At 38.1% G+C, this 10,955-nt stretch overlaps 1 protein-coding gene across 3 annotated transcripts in view; it reads left to right on the forward strand.

The window, feature by feature from the left end:
- cachd1 (cache domain containing 1) overlaps window positions 1-7,702 on the forward strand; it is a 101,332-nt gene extending 93,630 nt beyond the window's left edge. For all 3 annotated transcript variants that reach the window (XM_046049801.1, XM_046049802.1, XM_046049803.1), the window contains one exon: window positions 4,181-7,702. In XM_046049801.1, the coding sequence (XP_045905757.1) occupies window positions 4,181-4,425 (245 nt within the window). In that variant the 3' untranslated portion in view covers window positions 4,426-7,702. The remainder of the gene's footprint in view (window positions 1-4,180) is intronic.
- Window positions 7,703-10,955: the final 3,253 nt, after the last annotated feature.

A 10,955-nucleotide genomic window follows, 5' to 3' on the forward strand; every position in this document is an offset into this window, starting at 1 on the left:
AAGCTTGTCAGCTGCATGTTTTGTACAGTATAGCTGTTAAACAATAGAGGATATGAAGATGTGAGATAGAGCTGTAGGGAAATGGGGAGAATTAGTTTTAATTTGTTAGAGATATGCAGGAGATGTGCAGAAAACATAACACATTTTAAAATTCTGATTCTGATGTTAATATAATTCTAAATATGAAAGAAAATATTTTATATAATGACATTTTTAGAAGATTGCTCAGCCACAGAAGAAATGTGTCAAAGTAAAGTTTTTGATACAGAGTGTCATCTGAATTCTCTTTCAGATGAAATGATTAAAGAGAGAGCATAACACAGTGCTTCACACTGGCTAATAAAGAGAGTTGTCCTCATAAATGGACAGGAATGACTATCACATGTTATGTAACTGGGAATAGGAAAGAAAAATCTGCTAATGGAGGACAAGTGGAGAGATGTAGAGATGCAAAAATGATGAAAGAGGGGAAATAAGAGTGAAATGCAAGGGCAAGAGGACAGGGACAGAAAGGAAGATGAGTTTGAAATAATGGAAAGAGGGGGTGTTAGTCCATCAGGGATTAAAACAAATTCATTACCAAGTTGATGTATCAGTGTTGCTGCTCCTCTCTGCTTGGTCAAAGGTGCCCCTCCTACTGAAATTCACTCACTCGTACTGCTTAAGGGTATAATAAAACACACACACACACACACACACACACACACACACAAAAAAGCTACATGCAGATCACCGAAGGATCAGAGCCTTAAATCTGTTGAGTGAGTGATGCACATACAGAGTGCTGTTTGACAGTGCTGGTTTGAGCTGCAATATTAATTTACAGGCAATGATCTGCCCATTTTATAATGAATACTGTACATCCGACATGCATACATATAAAATATAACATACAACTACACACCCTAACATTATGAAGTTTATGTTTATACTTGCAACTGCTATGTACCGTATAATTACTATCTAGAAAGTGAAAGAGGCAGATATCATCATCTTCAAAATAACAGAAATTACAAAAATCATGTAGGAGTCACATACTTCCCGACCTGTCTGCGAAGGTAATCTTGACACCAACTTATGAAAAAATTGAAGCAGAAATGAAATTGATTATATTTAATAGTCAGATTTTGTATCATTTCTGGATAGGGGCACTCTGTTATAGATCCTAAAGATAAAATTGACAGTTAAAGCAATTTTTACACTTAGGTTTTTTAATTTATTAAACAAATGAGATATAGTGGGGTAATTAGTGAGCTTTAACCTTTGGACGGAGCCTGTTTCCAGTCATTATGTAAGCTAAGCTTGCCAGCTGCTGGTACTCAATGCACAGACATGAGGATGATATTGACCTTCTCTAACGCTTGGCAAGAAGGTGAATAGGTTTATAAAATTTGTCCAACAATTCCTTTAAATAAAATGGTAACTTTCAGCTTGTTACTGAATTTTGTCTTTTAACTGTCAGTAGACTGTCCAGGACTTGTTCCCAGGATTTAGACTTGTCTTGTCTCCAGCTTTTATTAAAGTAAAAGTCTCCATGGTGCAATAACATAGTTGTTATCTGGTCTGTCCACATCCATTGCCATTAAGAGGGATTTGCTTTCTCATCTGGTGCAGCTAAAAAAATGTCTACAGGACAGTTTGATGTAGACCTGCCTGAAACTCTGGCTCTTGCTTTGGGGAAAAGAGGGGATAAACTGTACTGAAGTTTCCATCCCTCTCTTTTCTTTTAATCCCGTCCTTTCTCCTTCTCTCTGTCAACCCTCCTTTTTTCCCTCTCCTTGTCACTTCATCTGCTCATTTGTCTGTCTCTCCTTTTCTTTGTCAGCTTTCTTTCCTTTGGTATCAAAGCCCGGCTTATCTTCTGAGAATCAGGGAGCGACATTTCTGAGCGTACTTCTCAGTTTGACTCTAGTACAGAGGATTTTAGGACACCCTCAGTGAGACGTAGAGGACATTTACTATTTTTCTTTTTTTTTTTACCCTGCGTCTCTTTGTTGGACATGCATTACCCTCTATTAAATTCAAATTCATATCAGCTTTATTGGCATGAATGTATAACAACAATATTGCCAAAGCTACAAATAAATTACTTAAGAACAATTAATTTCATACATTTCATTAAATAAGTAAATAAAACAGTAAAAGTTGTGTTTGTGTGTTTATATGACATGCATCACATGGCATACACCACTAAACATGACAGGAAGAACTTGAGAAAAGCAAAGTTCATTGCTGTTCCATCTGTCAGTTGGTTGGTCTGCTCCACCACTTTGGTACACACCAAAAAAATCTTTACTACTCTACTCACTATTGTATGGATTGCCATGAATGTGCAGACATTTAAGTCCACATCAGGATGAACTGTAATAACTTTGGTAATCCCCAGACGTTTTCTGTAGCGCTATCGTCGGGTCAAAACTTTAATTTTTTCAATGCTTTGGTTTATGACAAAACACCTGGAAAATGTATAACTTTCCTGTTGGCCATGCTAATTAGCAATAATGTTAGTTTACATGGTTAACAAAAAAAAATCTGCACAGCACATTAGCATTTTCATTGCGAACATGTTAGCATGCTGACATATAGCATTTTTCTCCAAGCACCGCTGTGCATAAGTATAGCTCCGCAGAGCTGCTAGCATGGCTGTAGACAATTAGTTATGTGTATGAGTAGTTTGGCTTTGTTGAGGATTAAGCACGTGCTTGGGGATAGCCAATACAAAACAAGGTTTCTGCTGGCTAATATGAACTCCTAAAGCCCACAGAAGAAGATATCAGATATGTTTACTTGATGGTTCAGATGTTGTTTGGATGATAGAAAAGGTTGTTTGTAGATAGATATGACCCAAGGTCACACAAACTTACACAAATACTTCAACCACCACCTTCTCACTACATGCCACAGACATATGACACACAGACACACATGCTCCCTAAATCACTCAATTCAGTTCAATGGAGGTTAAATGTTTCATCATCCAAAACGTCAGTGATTTTTCTGTAAATAAAATCATCAAGGCACTCAGACTTACCGGGTTATTTGCCCGACTGTAATAATGTTTCCATCGTGCAGCATGTTGCTGGTGTCACTTATATATGAAAAAGATCATGGGGTTATTTCCAGATCAGTTGCTCCCAAATATTTTTTTTATTTACCGTGTGTTTCAGATGAATTTCAAGGCCCTGGCGGTGATGAAACCTACTCGCTAGATGAAGGGTTATGTCATATTTGAGTTCAGTTGAAAAAAATTAAGCAAGCCGAATAAACCCAGAGCCTACAGTTTTTCATTAAATTAGATGCTGGAAGCTTTGAACAAGTACATTATTAGTAATCTCAATCTTCACAAATTTGGAACTAAATTTGGCACATTATACACTTTCATCAGTAGAATGTAATATAATACAAATTTTGCCTGTTTGTGTTCAATCTTTATTTACTTATTCTCTGACCCAGTAATCCTTTTTAATGACAGCAGGACTGCCCTCCCACTGCTCCACTTGCCAATGTATCATAACTGCCATGTTGGCTTATGTTTCCATCTCCTCAGGCTAAACGTATGTGCAAGATGTGTGGAAAAGTGGTCATAAATATGTATGCTTCTTTTTTTCAAATTGTATGCAGAAGCTGAAAAAAAGGAGCAAAAAATGCCCAGTGGGGATATTTAGTTGTCAGTATGCCATCGAAGAGCTTGTACTGCTTTCAGAAACATTGTGTGTGTTACCATGTATTCACATTAGTTTTTCTGTGTTGAATGTCTGACTGGAGGGTGTCATTTACTGAATAGTTTCTTTTATGGTGTCATTTCATTTCTTTTTAATGTTCTGCAGCTATGCAAGACTAGTACACATGTACAGTAACTGTTAAGTTCTTTTATATTTGCTTTAATCCCTAACTCAGTGCCAGAATAAGGCATCCTACAGTATGTAATATGTTGTTGCATTATGTTGCACTGTTTTTTTTAACCATGAAAACTTTGTGTTGGTTTTTGAGGTAAAATCTTCAAATATATTCTTTTCCAGGACGTTTTATTTGTTTGCACTTTAGTTTTAAGTTTAATCATTACTTTGCAGCAGCATTAGGAAGATTTTGTCTGGGAAATCACTTGAAGGTTTTGTTTTTGGGAAAAGAGTTTACAAACAAGTCCAGTCATCCCAACTTTTGCGTCTTTTTTTGTCTCCAGGCTACAGCACCATGAGTCCGCAGGAGGACAGTGAGAATCCACCTGGAAACAACGATCCGCTCTCGGCCGGTGTCGACGTTGGTAACCACGATGATGACCTCGACCTGGACACGCCTCCTCAGACTGCCGCATTGCTCAGCCACAAGTTTCACCCATACCGGCACACGCATACACACCACCACCCGCTGCACACACACCACCTGCAGGCAGCGGTCACCGTGCACAGTGTGGACGCAGAGTGCTGATCTTCAGTGCGGCATTCACCCTCCTTCCAGGGTTGGAACGTTTTTTTTTTAATTAAAGACTATTTTTAAAAACATTTTTGCTTGATTAGACAGCACACAGTAGTTGTGTCAGGATGGACTGAGGGGGAGAGAAGCCACAGCTGGACTCAAACACAGTGTCACTGGGTCGCTGGGACCTCTGCCATGAATGGATGTTTAGCTTAATATGAGTATTAGCCTCATGGTGTCATTGTGCCAACATCTCCATCTCAACGTTTTTTTTAACCCCAGTGCAAAATCTGACAAGTGTACACATTTTTACATACACTGAAAATTACCAGACCTGGGCCAGTAAAAATAACCAAATGGGATTCTGAATGAATTTGGCATTCAGGACTCTGTAAGAGCACACCTTTGGCAGCAAACAAAAAAGCTGTTTGAGCCCAGTCATTGAGGAGAGGAGACAACTTGAAACTTGAGGGAGGACAAACATCTTCCTTTTCACGTGGAAGGCCAGAGCAAACTGTTGGATAATCAAATTAACATAGAAATATAAATGCTGATTGGACCCCTTTTGCCCCAAGGCTCTATTCCAGCTGTCACACGTTGTTTCCCCACTAAGCCCACTTGTGGTGAGGGGCATGGGGGCAACAGAGCACTCCTTTCATTTGTGAAAACTCCTTGGTTCTGCAGATAGACACTGCTCAGTTGGTTTTCTCTGAAAGTTGCGGCCATTATCCAAAGGAGTAACTGCTGGCCTTACACTACATGGTTTGAGAAGATATTTTGGACATTTTCATGAGTGTCGTGGAACTTCAAAGTATGGAAACATTTCACATAAATATAGAAAGAAACACTTTAAAGAAGAAAAAAAGCTTATTTTTCTACTATTTATTAAAGAGGTAGATTTTCGGGACAGATGACCAAGCAGCTGCCGCTAAAACAAACAAGAAAGTAGTCAGGATAAGTGATACCGACCCACTTCCTGTAACCAATGCATCAAATTTAGAGCTCATTATTTTCTGGGACTGGTTGTGTTTATTTTGAATTTTGAAAATATCAGTAATATGTTAATGTTGATTGCTGTGTGAAATTTCAAAAAAAAAATTATTTTTCATCACATTGAGGGACTGTATAATCAGCAACTCATTTAGATTTTATTTCCCCTTTTCTCTTCGCTTTCTTTTACCAGAAGTATATCCTGACCTATCCTCTCCACCAGAGGATCCAATTTACTATACAGTGTGGTGAACAGTGTCTTCTTCAAGCGGGAAACATTTTTGGATGAGCAGGGACCTAAAATCTGAGACAAAATCAGATCTGCTCCTTTAAAAAAAAACGATGAGCCTTAATCACATTCTGTGTCGGAGCAGTTAGGAGGAAGTGGGCTTTGACATATAGCACATTATTTGTAAGGTAAGACTTGCTGTGCAGAACATCCTCATTCTGGACATGTCCTCTGTATCTTGAGGCAGCCTCCTGGGGATGGAGGAGGGAAGAGAGAAACTACACCACCAAAACATTTCTGGCCTTTGTCACTGCTGGGGATTTGGTGTGTGAGGATAATTGGGAACCCTCACAGAGGTCCTGAGAGATTCACACTGAGAGACTAAGTTCTGCCCCGTCTATCTACCTGAGTAGAAAAACCAGTACAGGATGCTTCCCCCCCTTTACCACAACGTTTTGCCTCTGAGGCTAAGCTGATACTGTATGTATATTAAGGCTGTGTGCTGGATTTGGTGCAAAACAAGTTGAATTTCCAGTGATGCCCAAGATGGAGTCTCCTCCTCATCAAAGACAGTCAAAGGGGGAGAGATGCTGCTGCTGTTGTACAGAGGTTACACACATCTGTCGGCTCCTCTGTGGTTAACCACTTAAAATGTATTTTCTACACGCCTCTGGTTTAACTGTTTAAGTGTGTGTGTGTGTGTGTGTGTGTGTGTGAGAGTGTGTTAGTTAAGAAAGAATGATTATCCACCTGGAATATTTTCCTTGAATGCATTGTATTTTTTTCAAGATAGTATTAGAGAATTATAGGTGAAATTATTATGATTGAGAAATCCACTTATTTTTATTCTGATGAAGAGTCACTTGACCCGATCTGTGCTTCGTGGGTTTGGTAGTTCAACTGGTCAAATCACATCAGTGTGGCATCCATTTATTTTTGGGTGCAAAAATGTCTCTTGTTTTTTCAGAGATTCATTATGAAGTGTAAATACAGAATCACAAATAGCTATCAATGTCCTCTACACTCCATATTTTTTATGTTGGCAAGACATTATGTATGCTTTAAATGATGCTCAGCTATTCTGGTTGATATTTTGAGTTGTCTGTTCACGGTGTCTCACTATATTTTTGATGCCTTGGATGTTTTGGGGGTTTTTTAGATTTATTTTTCTTTAGGTCCATATTGGATGGAAGTCAGTACTTGCGAAAAAATAATACACACTTTTATGTTTGAGAGACTTCTAGTTTTTAAAGTTTTATCACATGTCTTTAAGATGTTAAAGAAAGCTTATCTCTCCATAAACTAATTTAGATTTGCAAAAAAAAAGGTATTACATCTTTTCACTGAGTAATGATCAAAACAAACCCTTGTAGTGTATTCAGGGTTTACAGTTGGCTGCTGTAAGCCGTGCTATGATTCTGTTACTACTTAAGACTGTCAGCCATATTCACTTACAGTTATTTTAGTGTGTTTGTCACTTTTGTAGAATATTTACGTTTGCACAACCAATGTGAGCTCATTAAGTGTAATTTGTTACCCCTGATCAGCGAGCTTAAAAAATACTGGTATTATTTTAGTACACTTTCATGCTGTCAACATCTTAAGTACTACTTCTGAAGTCATTGGATGTGTAGAGGGTCAAATATTCCACTAAAGATTACAGGGAGGTTTATCATTGCTTATGTCATATGACCATTTGTTGTTGGAAATTTGACCATATGAACCAGATTTATTTACCTGCAGTCATTTGTCACAAAAAAAGAAATTCTAAATTGTGCTGTTTTCACCAGTTCACAGGGTACATAATTTCAGTTCACTTCGACATTGAAGCAGTCTTGTAGCATTTCAGGGCAATTTTTAGATCAAATGCAGTCTTGAGAGTATGTTTAAACGTGTGTGTGTGTGTGTGTGTGTGTGTGTGTGTGTGTGGGAGTATACAGAACACTCTGAATCAAATGAATTAATGTACTGAAGGAACATGTGAACATCACCCCCCTTATGTATCTTATGTAATTATCAAATTGAGATTTAATGCAATGTGAATGTGATAAAGTCCATTTTACACTTAAATTGTCTCTCTTATTGTTTTCAAGTCATTTCAAGGGTAAATCTACACCTGTGCATATAACTCTGCAAACTGCTGCTGCACTGCTCATTGGGGGTTTAGACTTAAATGCAGATGCTTCCTTCTCTATGCACCTTTTTCACAGCAAACATTTTGTTGTCATAGCAGGAAAAGCACAGGTGTAATTAATATTAATGACAGAGGTGTCAATCCCTTTGTTTGGTTCAGTTCTGTGACCCTGCTATGATGTCTGTTTCCTCACTGGCATGGAGAAGGACACTTTAATGGGAATGGAGCCATCATCAACATTATTAGCTATAGCTGTGCTTTTCCTGCTATGACAAGTCCAAACACATTGCTGTGAAAAGTATCGTCTGATGTTGATTCAACTCGTAAAGCTACAACCATTTATTTATTTTTAGTTACTTTTAAAATTTGGGACACAAATACACAGAAAACTTTTGGTAATCCATCAGTTGACATGGCTAACATGCTAGTCAACAATTGCCGTTGTGCCAAGATTATATCATTGGAGTTGCTTGTCTAGCCACTCAATTAATTTAAGTCCAGTATTAACTGTCCCTTTAAGCTCTGTCTTGGTTTCAACCAACTCATAAATCACTCATTCGTCCTCTGCATGTAGTAATTGGAATAAAGTTGATAAAGTCAATAAAACCTAAAATGGAATAGAGGTAAATATTTACATTTGACCTACTCTAAAACTGAAAGGAATTTCTCAAAAATATTTTTCAAACATAAACTAGTCTATATCAAGCAGAAAATTCGGTAGACCTGTTATGCAGACCTATAAACCAGGTGCAGGGAGTACATACAAAGACACTCGTACAAGCAATTGTCTAAGATTGCTATGATTTAGCAATGCTGGCAACTTATCTCCCTTGACCCAAACATTGTCATTGTTGATATTAAGGCCAAAATGTTGCTAATTGTGTTTTTCTGTTGTCAGTAGGGGACTTTTGTTCTTACTGTAGGAGGTCATGGAACAGGTCATCCGCAAACTGCCTCACACGCAGTAAGCCAGGGAGATTATCTGCAGGGGATTTTGTGTGTGTTGATTCAATACCTGGCCCAGTATTCACGCTCACTGACACCAGAGTAATATCGTCTGATGTCTCTCCAGCCTGTATTATTCTCTGTGGTTCACACAGGGACATTTAGGACACCTACACTCCAAAAAAGCTGCTCTTGGCCTTGTTTGGAAGTGAGTAATCTAATGTTTTCTTTTTTTGTTTTTGTTTTTACATCTTTTGTTGCTATCTTCATCAACTTCAAGAAATTTGCCCACCCCCACTTTGTTGTAGTGTTTGACCCCTATTTCAAGAAATGGGGGTATTCAATAGTAAAATGGTCATTCAGCCACAATCTGTACTTAGCTCCACAAGAGGTGTCATTTTTAATGTGTTACAAGCTGTTTGCTGTAGGTCATCCCATTTGTGTATGGAGGAAGAATAGTAGTACTGCATGGGAGAGCCTATCAGTTATTTATGAGGCCTTTCATTGCATACAGTATTTCCTGCCAGAGGAATGGGGGAACAACCACAGATGGTGAGACAACATGGTTCTGACATAACAATACAACAGAAGCTGCTTTGGTTTGGGTGGGGGTCGGGGACAGTATGCTGTTTTATATTTCAGTGAGTTTTTACTTTTAGCAATTATTACATTTTAAAAAGCAATTTGAAGTTTAATTTTAAATTTTAATCACTTTGACATCAACCAGTTCAGCACTTGTTTGTCTGGAGACATTCTGTATTATTCTTATTGTTAACAAACAATCCCATGAAAAGATCCAAACCAACAGTGATCTGATCCTACTAACAAGTATAGTCTGTCAAAGCCTAATGTATCTTATTCCTCTGTGTCGGAGACCTCCATTGTTTTCCACAAATGATGAAACCGTTAAGCCACACCATTGCACTAGGTGATATGTTCTATAATTCTGAGGAAAATGGGCTCTATAGATTATTTTGAGTCAATTCCATATTCACCATACCCTGCTGCAATAAAGGCACCTAATCCACAGCTGAAAATAGTCACACACAAACACACAATTTACTTTGCGTTTGAATAACATTTGCTACAAACTGCACTGCAATCATTAGGCTTATATATTATTTGATTGTCTAGTCAAGTTACTCATTTGGCAGTATAAGTTAAATCCATTTATATTTAAAGCACATTTAAAAACAACCCATGTTGGACAAAGTGCTGTATATTTATATTAGTTATACCATTAAAAAACAAACCAATCAAAACATACAACAAGAAACAGACAATTCACACTGGGAAACAGGAACAATTGTGCTGTTGGTTTGGGCACTGAATTTTGACTGATAGACTGTTTGTAGCATATGGAAAGGATTTAACTGGAAAAAATATTTAAAACAGAGCATCTGTGAATCTTCTAGGTCCTTTCCTTTGATACAGTCATTTTTCAAATCTTTCGAGATTTAACATTTTATGTAAATGAACAACAGAATAGTTAAGCATAGGTGATTCTGAAAAGGTACTGTGTGTGTTTATTTCATGAGAAGGTCATATAGTGCCTCTAAGTAACTTGTTTCTCCTTGAGGTGGATAGTGATAATAGAGAGGTGCATGCTGGGCTCTCAGTTTACTGAACACCACTAGGGAAGTATTTCAGGTCGTTGAGAGCTGAAGGAGAGAAAAAGCGCTTTCTCCTTGTTTCTGTCTGTCCTCCTGTCGCCATGTCTCATAAACCTTATCAGTTTGTCACCATTCACTCATACCTCCCCTACATGGCCTTGTCTTAGTCTCTTTTTCACTGTCACTGTAGCTCCTCCACTCTCCCTCTTTCTGTCGAGCTGTCTGCTGGTCCCTGCCAGGGAAACGCTGTGAATTAGAGCACTGAGCTCGGTGTCCAAGCACCCTCGGGTCATTTCAGTCAGTCTTTGCTCTGCCAACTGGTACAGCAGACATGCACTAGCAGCATATTTTGTGCTGTCCAGAGTCCCAGTTTCCCAAACGCATCTCAGCAGTGTAATCATCTTAAGTCTTGCATGCAAGCAATTTACAGCACTTTGAAATCACTCTGAGAGACAGTACTTTATATCCTATTATATGGGTTGTGCTAAAAAAAAAAAATCTGGACCTTACAGCAAAATCTGGCCATGAGGGATTTGATCCCAATGTTCTGGTCAAAGGTATAATCTTATAGTATAACTACTTTGTTAACAAAATTGGGAATCTAATTGAGGTATTTAGAGGGATGAAAAAA

This window comes from Micropterus dolomieu, linkage group LG05 (assembly GCF_021292245.1).
Source record: "Micropterus dolomieu isolate WLL.071019.BEF.003 ecotype Adirondacks linkage group LG05, ASM2129224v1, whole genome shotgun sequence".
Classification (NCBI taxonomy): domain Eukaryota; kingdom Metazoa; phylum Chordata; class Actinopteri; order Centrarchiformes; family Centrarchidae; genus Micropterus; species Micropterus dolomieu.